Source organism: Pseudophryne corroboree, chromosome 7 (genome assembly GCF_028390025.1).
Source record: "Pseudophryne corroboree isolate aPseCor3 chromosome 7, aPseCor3.hap2, whole genome shotgun sequence".
Classification (NCBI taxonomy): domain Eukaryota; kingdom Metazoa; phylum Chordata; class Amphibia; order Anura; family Myobatrachidae; genus Pseudophryne; species Pseudophryne corroboree.
This window is the reverse complement of record NC_086450.1, coordinates 32605444-32623657: the sequence shown is the minus strand read 5'-3', so window position 1 is coordinate 32623657 and position 18214 is coordinate 32605444. Positions and strand designations below refer to the sequence as shown.

At 46.6% G+C, this 18214-nt stretch overlaps 1 protein-coding gene across 3 annotated transcripts in view; it reads right to left on the bottom strand.

Moving 5' to 3' along the window:
• The window catches only part of DPP10 (dipeptidyl peptidase like 10), a 473198-nt gene that overhangs the window by 13817 nt on the left and 441167 nt on the right, over positions 1 to 18214 (bottom strand). For all 3 annotated transcript variants that reach the window (XM_063932900.1, XM_063932902.1, XM_063932901.1), the window contains 6 exons: positions 17581 to 17679; positions 17417 to 17486; positions 11676 to 11870; positions 9861 to 9915; positions 3196 to 3295; positions 2187 to 2245 (listed from right to left, as the gene is read on the bottom strand). In XM_063932900.1, the coding sequence (XP_063788970.1) occupies positions 2187 to 2245; positions 3196 to 3295; positions 9861 to 9915; positions 11676 to 11870; positions 17417 to 17486; positions 17581 to 17679 (578 nt within the window). The remainder of the gene's footprint in view (positions 1 to 2186; positions 2246 to 3195; positions 3296 to 9860; positions 9916 to 11675; positions 11871 to 17416; positions 17487 to 17580; positions 17680 to 18214) is intronic.

Genomic DNA, 18214 nt, shown 5'->3' with positions numbered 1-18214 from the left:
TGGATGGAATGATCTGTGTATCTGTACGAGAGACTCATGGATGGAATGATCTGCGTATCTATACGAGAGACTCATGGATGGAATGATCTGTGTATCTGTACGAGAGACTCATGGATGGAATGATCTGTGTATCTGTACGAGAGACTCGTGGATGGAATGATCTGTGTATCTGTACGAGAGACTCATGGATGGAATGATCTGTGTATCTGTAGAAGAGACTCTGGATGGAACCATCTGCATATCTGTAATGCTGTAATTAGACGATAAGCTCCATGAGCAATATCATCAGTGTTTCCCCCCGACATCCCGGGCAAACGAGGTAGTGCACACACACTGAAGGATATCGCAAAATGATATCGTTCAGTGATATCATCCTGCCTCCATCCTGTACATGCATCTTTAACGACATATTCAAATTTAACCTGCGCAAACAGATGACAGAAGCCCTCGTTAATGACCCCGCGGGAGTGCGCATTGTTAACGATATTGTGCGTACACACTGGACAATATTACAAACAATATTGTGCAAAAGGGTGACAATGAGCGATATAACTTAAAATATCACCTAGTGTGTACCCATCTTAAGAGAGACTCAGTGGATGGCATGATCTGCATATCTGTAGGAGAGGCTCAGTGGATGGCATGATTTGCATATCTGTAGGAGAGACTCAGTGGATGGAATGATCTGCATATCTGTAGGAGAGGCTCAGTGGATGGCATGATTTGCATATCTGTAGGAGAGACTCAGTGGATGGAATGATCTGCATATCTGTAGGAGAGACTCAGTGGATGGAATGATCTGTGTATCTGTAGGAGAGACTCAGTGGATGGAATGATCTGTGTATCAGGAGCAGAGACTCAGTGGATGGGATGGTCTGTGTATCTGTAGGAGAGGCTCAGTGGATGGGATGGTCTGCGTATCTGTAGGAGAGACTCAGTGGATTGGATGGTCTGCATATCTGTAGGAGAGGCTTGGAGGATGGAATGATCTGTGTATCTGTAGGAGAGCAATACCGAACAAGCTAGCCCGGCAGAGCAATACGTAATGTGCTGGCCCGGCAGAGCAATACGTAACATGCTGGCCCGGCAGGGCAATACGTAACATGCTGGCCCGGCAGAGCAATAAGTTACATTCTGGCCCGGCAGAGCAATACGTAACATGCTGGCCCGGCAGAGCAATATGTAACATGCTGGCCCGGCAGAGCAATAAGTTACATGCTGGCCCGGCAGAGCAATACGTAACATGCTGGCCCGCAATACGTAACCTGCTGGCCCGGCAGAGCAATACGTAACATGTTGGCCCGGCAGAGCAATACGTAACGTGCCGGCCCGGCAGAGCAATACGTAACGTGCCGGCCCGGCAGAGCAATACGTAACGTGCCGGCCCGGCAGAGCAATACGTAACGTGCCGGCCCGGCAGAGCAATACGTAACGTGCCGGTCCGGCAGAGCAATACGTAACGTGCCGGCCCGGCACAGCAATACGTAACGTGCTGGCCCGGCAGAGCAATACGTAACATGCTGGCCCGGAAAAGCAATACGTAACATGCTGGCCTGGCAGAGCAATACGTAACATGCTGGCCTGGCAGAGCAATACGTAACAAGCTGGCCCTGCAGAGCAATACGTAACGTGCTGGCCCGGCGAGCAATACGTAACGTGCTGGCCCGGCAGAGCAATACGTAACATGCTGGCCCGGCAGAGCAATACGTAACACTTACTGCTCTTCCCTGTTAATGCGCAGCTGTTACTAAGATATTTTTCATACAGTATATATATGGTCAGAGCAATACTTTATACCGCCATGACAGTGAGATGAATAGTGACAAATAGGCCCCTAAACTGAGTAAAATTCATCTAGAATTTGCGAGTTAATCTGTGTCTCCTGGGAATTGCTGTCACTTTGTAAATGGTCCATTAGTGCGGTCATACAGGGCTGATCCGCACTCTACACCTGGGGATCTATGTACTGCGCTTTGGAGAGAGATAAAGTACCAACCATCCAACTCCCAACTGTCATTTTTCAAACACAGCCTGTAACATGGTAGTAAGAAGCTGATAGGCCGATACTTTACCTCTCTCCAAGGTTTAGTACGTAGACCACCTGGTCTGGTAACATTACTGGTGCATGTATTTGTACATCTAGGCACAGAGACCCCGTATACACCTGGTGTGCGGCGACACAGTACCTGATATGTGGTCTCCTCCGTGGACGGCATTCCAAGGTAACGCTCGGAAAAGGCAGAAGCTTTTGGAGAAAACAAACCAACAATGAGCTTTACGTCCACATCTGTTGTCACTGGTTCATTATTCCTATTTATATATGTATTATGTGGGAATATTATTACTACAATAGTCATATACACGTAGATTGCCCCATAGTAGGGCACCGTGGGCTGCGCAAGTCTTTTCCTTTGTCAGAAAACATCACACAAGGAAAATATGGTGCGCAGTCATAACGGGGACACTCAGCAGGGGATGGGGTTCTAGGCTCTCCCCGCAGGTAAATATCAGGGGTGACAAGTGATAGGAAATGTCAGAGATATACAGTAAAAGGAAATGACACAGCAATCACACCCTAAAATAATACACAGGTGCCGGAACACGTATGTAACAGTGAAATGTGTCACTGTAATCCGTCTGCATTTCTTACTGTGTAATTAAAAACAATTATTTTTTCAATAATAAAATGTAATTTAATTAGTTACAATAAGTGCAGGAATACGGCAAGGTCTGGTGGATTCCTATGTACTGTATGAATGTGGAACCCTCTGCCAGCTGCTACTATGTTATATTATAATGTTACAGTGGGGGACATTTTTCAAGCCTTGGCGAGAGATACAGTGGAGCTTCTAATTGCCAATTATCTAGCACAGTCTATGAAATGATAGAAGCTTATTGGATGCTTTGGAGAACTGCTCCACTTTATCTCTCTCCAAGACTTGATACATCTCCCTCAGTGTAGGAAGTAGTCACTACAGATAGAGAAAGCACCAGCTCCCCTGTACTAACTACATACAGATGGGGAGACCTCCAGACAACACTAAACATAATACTACAGGTACAGTATACTGTATAATAGCCATGATAATGGGGTTTCTGTAGATCTACTGAAGCTTCTACAAAACAGACAACAATTCAGTAAATCCAGCCCTCAGATTGGTCAGGAGCCGGCTCTGTCAGCGCCACACTACTCACCATACAACTTCATATCCGTAATGGGGGCGATTAAGGCTCCACATTTAAAAAGTCTTTCATTGGCTTTTAAGATCATAGAAGCGATGTATCCGCCATATCCCTGCGTGGGAGAGAGTACGATTAGTGGGAGACCGGGGCAAGCGCACAGAATTATATCCCATCCCAAAGGTTAGGTTTCGGCTGCAGGAGGTGGGTTAGGGTTATGCTGAGAGAAAGGGGGTGGGGGGGGCTAGGTTTAGGCTGCGGAGTGGGTGGGTTAGGCTGAGAGAGGGGGGGGGGCTAGGTTTAGGCTGCGGAGTGGGTGGGTTAGGGTTAGGCTGAGAGAGGGGGGGGGCTAGGTTTAGGCTGCGGGAGGAGGGTTAGGGTTAGGCTGAGAGAAAGGGGGGCTAGGTTTAGGCTGCGGAGTGGGTTGGTTAGGGTTAGGCTGAGAGAAGGTGGGGGGCTAGGTTTAGGCCGTGGGAGGAGAGTTAGGCTGAGAGAAGGGGGGGGGGGGACTAGGTTTAGGCTGCGGAGTGAGTGGGTTAGGTTTAGGCACCACCTGGGAGGAGGGGGGGGGGGGGCTAGGTCTAGGCAGCAGAGTGGGTGGGTTAGGCTAAGAGAAGGCGGGGGGCTAGGTTTAGGCTGCGGGAGGAGGGTTAGGGTTAGGCTGAGAGAGGGGGGGCTAGGTTTAGGCTGCGGGAGGAGGGTTAGGATTAGGCTGGGAGAAGGTGGGGGCTAGGTTTAGGCTGTGGAGTGGGTGGGTTAGGCTGAGAGAAGGGGGGGGGGCTAGGTTTAGGCTGCGGGAGGTGGGTTAGCGTTAGGCTGAGAGAAGGTGGGAGGCTAGGTTTAGGCTGCGGGAGGAGGGTTAGAGTTAGGCTGAGAGAGGGGGGGCTAGGTTTAGGCTGCGGGAGGAGGGTTAGGATTAGGATGAGAGAAGGTGGGGGGCTAGGTTTAGGCTACGAGAGGAGGGTAAGGGTTAGGCTGAGAGAAGCGGGGGGGGCTAGGTTTAGGCTGCGGAGTGGGTGAGTTAGGCTGAGAGAAGGTGGGGGGCTAGGTTTAGGCTGCGGAGTGGGTGGGTTAGGGTTAGGCTGAGAGAAGGTGGGGGGCTAGGTTTAGGCTGCGGGAGGAGGGTTAGGATTAGGCTGGTTGAAGCGGGGGAAGGGGGCTAGGTTTAAGCTGCGGAGTGGGTGGGTTAGGGTTAGGCTGAGAGAAGTGGGGGGGCTAGGTTTAAGCTGCAGAGTGGGTGGGTTAGGGTTAGGCTGAGAGAAGTGGGGGGGCTAGGTTTAGGCTGCGGAGTGGGTGGGTTAGGGTTAGGCTGAGAGAAGGTGGGGGGCTAGGTTTAGGCTGCGGGAGGATGGTTAGGGTTAGGCTGAGAGAAGTGGGGGGGGGCTAGGTTTAGGCTGCAGAGTGGGTGGGTTAGGTTTAGGCACCACCTAGGGGGGGGGGGGAGGGTTAGGTCTAGGCTGCAGTAAGGGTAGGGGGGGGGAGAGGTAGCACGCTTCCCGACACCTGTCAGGATTGTAAACAGTGGCATGCCGCAGGCAGTATTCTGACCCCAGGCATCTCGCACGTCTGCATTTCAGCCACAACCCCTTCCAGGCACAGGGCCCGATTCTGATTTGGTAATAAAGTAAGACAGATCAAGTAACTGCCCCTGGACAAGCCATATTGCAATGCAAGGGGTGCAAATACTGTACATACATTATGTTTGCATGCAGTGTAAATACTGTCTGTGTTTGCATGTAGCCCACAAATACAGGACAGCTTTATTTTTTCACTACTATTGAGATATCAGTTTGGACACGCTCCTCCCACATCTGGCCATACACCAGACCAACGTTCTTCCAACTAGTTGGCGGGTTGGAATGAAAATCTGGTTATGTACAGTATGGGAGCCAATGGCAATCAGCCAACGGGCAAAAAATGCCGTACAGACAAGTTGTTTACATCAAAAAGATGGAACCAAATTGTCTAAGCGACTATTTTCATCTGTTTTCTGACATTTGGGAGCAGACTGACGATTGTCATTGGCTCCCACACATTACCAGATTTTCATTCCATCCAGCCCGCCAGTTGGATGGTTGGAGGAAGGATGGTCTGGTGTATGGCGTATGGTGGTCTGGTGTATAGCGTATGATGGTCTGGTGTATGGCGTATGGTGGTCTGGTGTATGGCGTATGGTGGTCTGGTGTATGGCATATGGTGGTCTGGTGTATGGCATATGGTGGTCTGGTGTATCGCGTATGGTGGTCTGATGTATGGCGGTCTGGTGTATGATGGTCTGGTGTATGGCGTATGGTTGTCTGGTGTATGGCGTATGGTGGTCTGGTGTATAGTGGTCTGGTGTATGGCGTATGGTGGTCTGGTGTATGGCGTATGGTGGTCTGGTGTATGGCGTATGATGGTCTGGTGTATCGCGTATGGTGGTCTGGTGAATGGCGTATGGTGGTCTGGTGTATCGCGTATGGTGGTCTGGTGAATGGCGTATGGTGGTCTGGTGTATGGCATATGGTGGTCTGGTGTATGGCATATGGTGGTCTGGTGTATCGCGTATGGTGGTCTGGTGTATGGCGGTCTGGTGTATGGCGTATGATGGTCTGGTGTATGGCGTATGGTGGTCTGGTGTATGGCATATGGTTGTCTGGTGTATGGCGTATTGTGGTCTGGTGTATGGTGGTCTGGTGTATGATGGTCTGGTGTATGCGTATGGTGGTCTGGTGTATGGCGTCTGGTGTATGGCGTATGATGGTCTGGTGTATGGCGTATGGTGGTCTGGTGTATGGCGTATGGTGGTCTGGTGTATGGCGTATGATGGTCTGGTGTATGGCGTATGGTGGTCTGTTGTATGGCGTATGGTGGTCTGGTGTATGATGGTCTGGTGTATGCGTATGGTGGTCTGGTGTATGGCGTATGGTGGTCTGGTGTATGGCGTATGAAGGTCTGGTGTATGTGTATGGCGTATGATGGTCTGGTGTATGGCGTATGATGGTCTGGTGTATGGCGTATGGTGGTCTGGTGTATGGCGTATGGTGGTCTGGTGTATGTGTATGGCGTATGATGGTCTGGTGTATGGCGTATGGTGGTCTGGTCTGGTGTATGCGTATGGTGGTCTGGTGTATGGCGTATGATGGTCTGGTGTATGGCGTATGGTGGTCTGGTGTATGGCGTATGGTGGTCTGGTGTATGGCGTATGATGGTCTGGTGTATGGCGTATGGTGGTCTGGTGTATGGCGTATGGTGGTCTGGTGTATGGCGTATGGTGGTCTGGTGTATGGCCAGCTTACTCTCTACACATTTTAAATCTGCCCAACATGCACTGCAGCATGGTTTAGCCTGGGTGCAGATACTTGCTTTTTCTTAATTTATTTCTAAATTAAAATCAGTCCAGGAAATGTACACATTATACCAGCAGTGCCCCACACATTATAGCAGCAGTGCCCCACACATTATACCAGCAGCGCCCCAACCATTATACCAGCAGCGCCCCACATATTATACCAGCAGCGCCACACATATTATACCAGCAGTGCCCCACACATAGCAGCAGTGCCCCACACATTATACCAGCAACGCCCCACACATTATACCAGCTGTGCCCCACACATTATACCAGCAACGCCCCACACATTATACCAGCAACGCCCCACACATTATACCAGCTGTGCCCCACACATTATAGCAGCAGTGCCCCACACATTATAGCAGCAGTGCCCCACACATTATACCAGAAGCGCCCCACACATTATACCAGCAGCGCCCCACATATTATACCAGCAGCGCCACACATATTATACCAGCAGTGCCCCACACATAGCAGCAGTGCCCCACACATTATACCAGCAACGCCCCACACATTATACCAGCAGCGCCCCACACATTATACCAGCAGTGCCCCACACATTATACCAGTAGCGCCCCACACATTATACCAGCAGTGCCCCACACATTATACCAGCAGCGCCTCACGTATTATACCAGCAGCGCCCCACACATTATACCAGCAACGCCTCACGTATTATACCAGCAGCGCCTCACGTATTATACCAGCAGTGCCCCACACATTATACCAGCAGCGCCTCACGTATTATACCAGCAGTGCCCCACACATTATACCAGCAGCGCCTCACATATTATACCAGCAGCGCCCCACACATTATACCAGCAGCGCCTCACGTATTATATCAGCAGCGCCTCACGTATTATACCAGTAGTGCCCCACACATTATACCAGCAGCGCCTCACGTATTATACCAGCAACGCCTCACGTATTATACCAGCAGCGCCTCACGTATTATACCAGCAGCGCCCCACACATTATACCAGCAACACCTCACGTATTATACCAGCAGTGCCTCACGTATTATACCAGCAGTGCCCCACACATTATACCAGCAGCGCCTCACGTATTATACCAGCAGCACCCCACACTATACCAGCAGTGCCCCACACATTATACCAGCAGTGCCCCACACATTATACCAGCAGCGCCTCACGTATTATACCAGCAGCACCCCACACATTATACCAGCAGTGCCCCACACATTATACCAGCAGTGCCCCACACATTATGCCAGCAGCGCCTCACGTATTATACCAGCAGCGCCCCACACATTATACCAGCAGTGCCTCACGTATTATACCAGCAGTGCCCCGCACATTATACCAGCAGTGCCCCACACATTATACCAGCAGCGCCCCACACATTATACCAGCAGTGCCTCACGTATTATATCAGCAGTGCCTCACGTATTATATCAGCAGTGCCCCACACATTATACCAGCAGCACCTCACGTATTATACCAGCAGTGCCCCACACATTATACCAGCAGCGCCTCACGTATTATACCAGCAGCGCCCCACACATTATACCAGCAGCGCCTCGCGTATTATACCAGCAGTGCCCCGCACATTATACCAGCAGTGCCCCACACATTATACCAGCAGCACCTCACGTATTATACCAGCAGTGCCCCACACATTATACCAGCAGCACCTCACGTATTATACCAGCAGTGCCCCACACATTATACCAGCAGTGCCTCACACATTATACCAGCAGTGCCCCACACATTATACCAGCAGTGCCCCACACATTATACCAGCAGCGCCCCACACATTATACCAGCAGTGCCTCACGTATTATATCAGCAGTGCCTCACGTATTATATCAGCAGTGCCCCACACATTATACCAGCAGCACCTCACGTATTATACCAGCATTGCCCCACACATTATACCAGCAGCGCCTCACGTATTATACCAGCAGCGCCCCACACATTATACCAGCAGCGCCTCGCGTATTATACCAGCAGTGCCCCACACATTATACCAGCAGTGCCCCACACATTATACCAGCAGCACCTCACGTATTATACCAGCAGTGCCCCACACATTATACCAGCAGCACCTCGCGTATTATACCAGCAGTGCCCCACACATTATACCAGCAGTGCCCCACACATTATACCAGCAGTGCCCCACACATTATACCAGCAGCACCTCACGTATTATACCAGCAGTGCCCCAAACATTATACCAGCAGTGCCCCACACATTATACCAGCAGTGCCCCACACATTATGCCAGCAGCGCCTCACGTATTATACCAGCAGCGCCCCACACATTATACCAGCAGTGCCTCACGTATTATACCAGCAGTGCCCCGCACATTATACCAGCAGTGCCCCACACATTATACCAGCAGCGCCCCACACATTATACCAGCAGTGCCTCACGTATTATATCAGCAGTGCCTCACGTATTATACCAGCAGTGCCCCACACATTATACCAGCAGCACCTCACGTATTATACCAGCAGCGCCCCACACATTATACCAGCAGTGCCCCGCACATTATACCAGCAGCACCTCACGTATTATACCAGCAGTGCCCCGCACATTATACCAGCAGTGCCCCACACATTATACCAGCAGTGCCCCACACATTATACCAGCAGTGCCCCGCACATTATACCAGCAGCACCTCACGTATTATACCAGCAGTGCCCCGCACATTATACCAGCAGTGCCCCACACATTATACCAGCAGTGCCCCACACATTATACCAGCAGTGCCCCACACATTATACCAGCAGTGCCACACACATTATACCAGCAGCACCTCACGTATTATACCAGCAGTGCCCCGCACATTATACCAGCAGTGCCCCACACATTATACCAGCAGCACCTCACGTATTATACCAGCAGTGCCCCACACATTATACCAGCAGCGCCTCACGTATTATACCAGCAGTGCCCCACACATTATACCAGCAGCACCTCACGTATTATACCAGCAGTGCCCCACACATTATACCAGCAGCGCCTCGCATATTATACCAGCAGTGCCCCACACATTATACCAGCAGCACCTCACGTATTATACCAGCAGTGCGCCACACTGTGCAAACCTCTGAATATGCCGCACTTTTGTCTACACATCCAGAGCACGGCTGTAGTAACTATGATCGCCCAGCTGGCGCCCAGTTACACACATTTAGCGTAACCACGCAGATCTGCAAAGAGTCAGCCGCATGTGGGCGGGTACACAGTGCGCAAAAGTCGCAGAGGAGGCTGCAATGTACGTGGCTCTGAACCAGCCCCGTACTGAGTATAAAAGTGCATTACACATGCATCAAACAGCGCCACAATCAGATTATTTTTATGAATCATTTATAAATTACCTTTCCAAATATACTCAATCTGTTGGGATCAATGTACGGTTCCTGCAGTAACCACCTGCGGGAAGAACAAGGGAAATCCTCAGCACTCAGAGACAGTATAAACGCTTTACGCATCTCAGACATAGAATCCAGCTGGTACTAAGGAACAGCGTTACACAGACGTAGGAGCAGAAAGAACAGGCTGATGTTTGTCACCGACACCTGACAATTACAGGAAGGTTCTATTCCACGTTCTGCAATCTGAGCACACACACAGCAGGCTGGTGGGAGAACACCGCAATATACATTCATATGGTTTCACTGATCAGGATGTTTCCATCACTTACTGTACTGTACTCAGGGGACCTTAGTAAGCCGGTCACAGTATATACCTGTAACTTAGCAGCAGAGTATTATAGGACTGCCATCATGTTAAAAGCCCCATACACTAGGACGATAATGCCCGATATATCGGATGAAGGGGGTCATTCCGACTTGTTCGCACGCAGAGGTTTATTGCTGCGATGCGAACGGGTGCCGAATGCACATGCGCGGCGGCCGCAGTGCGGGTGCGCGACGTTGCCTGGCGAGTTACGAAGCGGCCGCAGAGCCGACAGCAAAGAAGATTGACAGGAAGCGGGCGGATCCGGACCGTTTGGAGCCGTTTTCAGGGAGTGGTGAGTAAAACGCAGGCGTGTCCAGGAGAACGGAGGGCGGATGTCTGACATCAAAGCCGGGACCTGCATCGCTGAGATTGTCGCACAGGGTAAGTATGTCCAGGGCTGGTCTTCTTTTGCTTGAAATTTTTTTAGCTTAGCAGGGCTGCACAAGCGATCGCCGCCCTGCTAAGCTAAAATACACTACCCCATAGACGTGGACTAGTTGATCGCAGCAGCAGCAAAAAGTTGCTGGCTGCGATCAACTCGGAATGACTACAGAAATCGGGCATTTTGGAGGTGTTTCCGATCCGATCCACGTTCACGTGAGCATCGGATCCTCAAGATTGAATGTGCTGCACATTCAATCATGTCTGACCCCGCAGGCATGGCTGGGATCCTGCCCCCCGGGTGGCTGCCGGGTTGATCGCCTGCGACATGTCAGACGGACATGTCACGTAAGTGTGTGGGGCCCTTAAGACTCATGCCAATTGGTAGTGGAAAGTCCTCTCAATAACTCCCTGGACAGCGACAGGGCCTCCTTGTGGTTCACAGTCCTAACTCAGCTGCACCACAATAAATTAACCATCACTGGCCCATCCAAGGTTGGACTGGCCCACATGGGAAACCCCAGCGGGCCCCACTGCCTGAGGGCCCAGCACATCCTCTTGAGATCAGGTTCCAGACTGTGCACTTGAATTATCCATTATACATATGTTCCATTATACTGCACAAGACTATGGTGTATTTTCTTTAGTGCATTGCAATTAATCAGGTACATTATTGTGCATGCACTACCACTATTTACTCTCTCTCTCTCTATATATATATATATATTTATATTTTGAAAGGGGGCAGATCATGCAAGCCTATGTGGTGGCTGGCCACACCCCCTCTGGAGGCTTGCCACACCCCTAAGCATGGGTCTCTACCACTGAATTCCCCCGGGTGGCCCTTCATACCGCAGTCCGATACTGGACCTATCTCTGTTACAAAGCCTGAGAGCCGGTGTAATAGTGAAGGAGAAGCAGGCTACAATTACTGTATCAATGGATTGTTCCATTATGCAACAATTTGCAATTTTTGCTCATCTCTGACGCTGGAGCCATGACTGAGTAACTGAGTAACACACGGATAACATTCACTACACAGTGAGCATATAATATGTGATAATTCTCACTCTACAGCAGCTATTTGGTCCTTTACTTCCACAGATCCGAGTCCCCGGTGAACTTCTTGCAGGATCTTGAGTCCCTGGAAACCGCTGCCACGTCCATCAAACTGAGCCACGATAACGTTATCCGAGTTTATAATGACAGAGTCCCAGTCCACGTGGAACCTATCAGTGACAAGCTGGCTCCCTGGGGATTCATCCCTGGAAGAGCAAAACAGAGTGTGATTCTGCGAACCACCGGCAATGACCCAGACTGCCCAACGGCCACAGCAATGTAATAATCCTCTATATAAACAGCACGAGGCAACCAATACAATCGTACAGGAAGCAAACAATACAACCACACATGGAGCAACCAAACCAATCATACATGTAGAAAGCAATACAACCATACATGGAGCAACCAAACCAATCATACATGTAGAAAGCAATACAACCATACATGGAGCAACCAAACCAATCATACATGTAGAAAGAAATACAACCATACATGGAGCAACCAACACAATTGTACATGGATCGTACAGCAAGCAAAAAATACAAATTGTACAGGAAGCAACCAATACAACCATACATGGAGGAACCAAACCAATGAAACATGGAGCAACCAAACCAACCATACATGGAGGAACCAAACCAATCATACAAGGAGAAACCAAACCAATCATACATGGAGGAACCAAACCAATCATACATGGAGCAACCAAACCAACCATACATGCAGGAACCAAACCAATCATACATGGAGGAACCAAACCAATCATACATGGAGCAACCAAACCAATAATACATGCAGGAACCAAACCAATCATACATGAAGGAACTTAATCAATCGCACATGGAGGAACCAAACCAATCATACATGAAGGAACCAAACCAATCATACATGAAGGAACCAGACCAATCATACATGGAAGAACCAAACCAATCATATATGCAGGAACCAAACCAATCATACATGCAGGAACCAAACCAATCATACATGAAGGAACCAAACCAATCACACATGGAGGAACCAAACCAATCATACATGCAGGAACCAAACCAATCATACATGAAGGAACCAAACCAATCATACATGGAAGAACCAAACCAATCATACATGCAGGAACCAAACCAATCATACATGCAGGAACCAAACCAATCATACATGGAGGAACCAAACCAATCATACATGCAGGAACCAAACCAATCATTCATACAGGAACCAAACCAATCATACCTGAAGGTAGGAACCAAACCAATCATACACGGAGCAACCAAACCAATCATACATGTAGAAAGCAGTACAACCATACATGGAGCAACCAACACAATTGTACATGGATTGTACAGCAAGCAAAAAATACAAATTGTACAGAAAGCAACCAATACAACCATACATGGAGGAACCAAACCAATCATACATGGAGCAACCAAACCAACCATAATTGGAGGAACCAAACCAATCATACAAAGAGCAACCAAACCAATCATACATGCAGGAACCAAACCAATCATGCATGAAGGAACCAAACCAATCATACATGGAGGAACCAAACCAATCATACATGGAGCAACCAAACCAATCATACATGCAGGAACCAAACCAATCATACATGAAGGAACCAAACCAATCACACATGCAGGAACCAAACCAATCATACATACAAGAACCAAACCAATCATACATGAAGGAAGGAACCAAACCAATCATACATGCAGGAACCAAACCAATCATACATGAAGGAAGGAACCAAACCAATCATACATACAAGAACCAAACCAATCATACATGAAGGAAGGAACCAAACCAAACATACATGGAGGAACCAAACCAATCATACAAAGAGAAACCAAACCAATCATACATGCAGGAACCAAACCAATCATACATGAAGGAACCAAACCAATCATACATGGAGGAACCAAACCAATCATACATGGAGCAACCAAACCAATCATACATGCAGGAACCAAACCAATCATACATGGAAGAACCAATCCAATCATACATGCAGGAACCAAACCAATCATACATGCAGGAACCAAACCAATCATACATGCAGGAACCAAACCAATCATACATGGAGGAACCAAACCAATCATACATGCAGGAACCAAACCAATCATTCATACAGGAACCAAACCAATCATACCTGAAGGTAGGAACCAAACCAATCATACATGGAGCAACCAAACCAATCATACATGTAGAAAGCAGTACAACTATACATGGAGCAACCAACACAATTGTACATGGATTGTACAGCAAGCAAAAAATACAAATTGTACAGAAAGCAACCAAAACAACCATACATGGAGGAACCAAACCAATCATACATGGAGCAACCAAACCAACCATAATTGGAGGAACCAAACCAATCATACATGGAGCAACCAAACCAACCATAATTGGAGGAACCAAACCAATCATACAAAGAGCAACCAAACCAATCATACATGCAGGAACCAAACCAATCATACATGAAGGAACCAAACCAATCATACATGGAAGAACCAAACCAATCATACATAGAGCAACTAAACCAATCATACATGCAGGAACCAAACCAATCATACATGAAGGAACCAAACCAATCACACATGCAGGAACCAAACCAATCATACATGAAGGAAGGAACCAAACCAATCATACATACAAGAACCAAACCAATCATACATGAAGGAAGGAACCAAACCAATCATACATGCAGGAACCAAACCAATCATACATGAAGGAAGGAACCAAACCAATCATACATACAAGAACCAAACCAATCATACATGCAGGAACCAAACCAATCATACATGGAGGAACCAAACCAATCATACATGCAGGAACCAAACCAATCATTCATACAGGAACCAAACCAATCATACCTGAAGGTAGGAACCAAACCAATCATACACGGAGCAACCAAACCAATCATACATGTAGAAAGCAGTACAACCATACATGGAGCAACCAACACAATTGTACATGGATTGTACAGCAAGCAAAAAATACAAATTGTACAGAAAGCAACCAATACAACCATACATGGAGGAACCAAACCAATCATACATGTAGCAACCAAACCAACCATAATTGGAGGAACCAAACCAATCATACAAAGAGCAACCAAATCAATCATACATGCAGGAACCAAACCAATCATACATGAAGGAACCAAACCAATCATACATGGAGGAACCAAACCAATCATACATGGAGCAACCAAACCAATCATACATGCAGGAACCAAACCAATCATACATGAAGGAACCAAACCAATCACACATGCAGGAACCAAACCAATCATACATACAAGAACCAAACCAATCATACATGAAGGAAGGAACCAAACCAATCATACATGCAGGAACCAAACCAATCATACATGAAGGAAGGAACCAAACCAATCATACATACAAGAACCAAACCAATCATACATGAAGGAAGGAACCAAACCAATCATACATGGAGGAACCAAACCAATCATACATGGAGCAACCAAACCAACCATACATGGAGGAACCAAACCAATCATACAAAGAGAAACCAAACCAATCATACATGCAGGAACCAAACCAATCATACATGAAGGAACCAAACCAATCATACATGGAGGAACCAAACCAATCATACATGGAGCAACCAAACCAATCATACATGCAGGAACCAAACCAATCATACATGGAAGAACCAATCCAATCATACATGCAGGAACCAAACCAATCATACATGCAGGAACCAAACCAATCATACATGCAGGAACCAAACCAATCATACATGGAGGAACCAAACCAATCATACATGCAGGAACCAAACCAATCATTCATACAGGAACCAAACCAATCATACCTGAAGGTAGGAACCAAACCAATCATACATGGAGCAACCAAACCAATCATACATGGAGCAACCAACACAATTGTACATGGATTGTACAGCAAGCAAAAAATACAAATTGTACAGAAAGCAACCAATACAACCATACATGGAGGAACCAAACCAATCATACATGGAGCAACCAAACCAACCATAATTGGAGGAACCAAACCAATCATACATGGAGCAACCAAACCAACCATAATTGGAGGAACCAAACCAATCATACAAAGAGCAACCAAACCAATCATACATGCAGGAACCAAACCAATCATACATGAAGGAACCAAACTAATCATACATGGAGGAACCAAACCAATCATACATAGAGCAACTAAACCAATCATACATGCAGGAACCAAACCAATCATACACGAAGAACCCAAACCAATCACACATGCAGGAACCAAACCAATCATACATGAAGGAAGGAACCAAACCAATCATACATACAAGAACCAAACCAATCATACATGAAGGAAGGAACCAAACCAATCATACATGCAGGAACCAAACCAATCATACATGAAGGAAGGAACCAAACCAATCATACATACAAGAACCAAACCAATCATACATGAAGGAAGGAACCAAACCAATCATACATGGAGGAACCAAACCAATCATACATGGAGCAACCAAACCAACCATACATGGAGGAACCAAACCAATCATACAAAGAGAAACCAAACCAATCATACATGCAGGAACCAAACCAATCATACATGAAGGAACCAAACCAATCATACATGGAGGAACCAAACCAATCATACATGGAGCAACCAAACCAATCATACATGCAGGAACCAAACCAATCATACATGAAGGAACCAAACCAATCACACATGGAGGAACCAAACCAATCATACATGCAGGAACCAAACCAATCATACATGAAGGAAGGAACCAAACCAATCATACATACAAGAACCAAACCAATCATACTGTACATGAAGGAAGGAACCAAACCAATCATACATGGAGGAACCAAACCAATCATATATGGATGAACCAAACCAATCATACATGAAGGAAGGAACCAAACCAATCATACATGCAGGAACCAAACCAGTCACACATGAAGGAAGGAACCAAACCAATCATACATGCAGGAACCAAACCAATCATACATGAAGGAAGGAACCAAACCAATCATACATTGGGGAACCAAACCAATCATACATGGAGCAACTAAACCAACCATACTTGGAGGAACCAAACCGGTCATATATGGAGCAACCAAACCAATCATACATGGAGGAACCAAAAGCAATCATACATGGGGCAACCAAACCAACCATACATGGAGGAACCAAACCGATCATACATGGAGAAACCAAACCAATCACACATGGAGGAACCAAACAAATCATACATGGTGGAACCAAACCAATTATAACTGGGGCAACCAAACCAACCATATATAGAGCAACCAAACCAATCATACATGGAGCAACCAAACCAACTATACATGGAACAAACAATTCAACTGTACATGACGAAGCACCCACTACAACTGTACATGAAACAACCAATACAATTGTACAAGAAACAACATACTGTGTATAATCATACATGAAGCCACATATACAATATTAACTATAGTTTAAAAGGAAACCAGTGATCAAAGTTGGATTGGCACAAAAATAAAATACAGTAGATTACTAAGACTTTTTTTTTTTAAATGAAAATATCTCTTAATTTTCCATCCAGCATTAAAAAACAAAAGGGAGCAACACTGTTGCTGCTATAGAAATGTTCAGTAAAAAATGAATCACGCAGTTCCGCTACGTGGGTTCCTGTTGATCGGGAAAGAAACAAATCTTTACAAATTGTTTTTTTTTCTTTTTATGTTTCCAATTTAATTCCCAGTTTAGAATAGTTAAGGACTTACACGATGAGGAGAAGAGGATATCGGTTCTGCTCTGTAAAGTCCCGGGGAAACGACAGTCGCAGGGGAAGCTCTTAAAAAGAGAGATAATAAGTTTGAGATAACCGTGTCTGCTGTCTCCCACACGCCCCAAACTGATCCCGTGCCAACAACGGCGCAATCTTTACCATAATCTTCAATGTGAATCATTTTTATTTCTCTCCTGAATATCTGTTTCTGGGAAATGGCTTCATGCAAAACAGAATTGTTTTCAATTGTATAAAAATCTGCAGAAAGCAAAGAAAGAGGAATTAGCTGCAGAAATGTAAAATATTTAATAGAATCGATATCTCAGAGGGAACGAGTTCCCGGCTCACGCTGAAGTTTCTGCCCCCACTGTGCATAAAAATTTATTTTATAAATAAAACAATGATTTGCCCACGTAGAGGTTATATCCCTTTGTAATGTGCCCATTCAAGAGTAATATTTAAATATAAATATCTTTTTCTTGGAAAACGTGCATTGTTTTTAAGCAGCTGCGAAAACGACAGGAAGCTTGCTCCGCAATTTAAAAATTTATAGAATGTACAGAACAATGGGGATAATTCAGAGTTGATCGCAGCAGCAAATTTGTTAGTAGTTGGACAAAACCATGTGCACTGCAGGTGGGGCAGATGTAACATGTGCAGAGAGAGTTATATTTGGGTGGGGTGTGTTCAAACTGAAATCTAAATTGCTGTGTAAAAATAAAGCAGCCAGTATTTACCCTGCACAGAAACAAAATAACCCACCCAAATCTAACTCTCTCTGCACATGTTACAT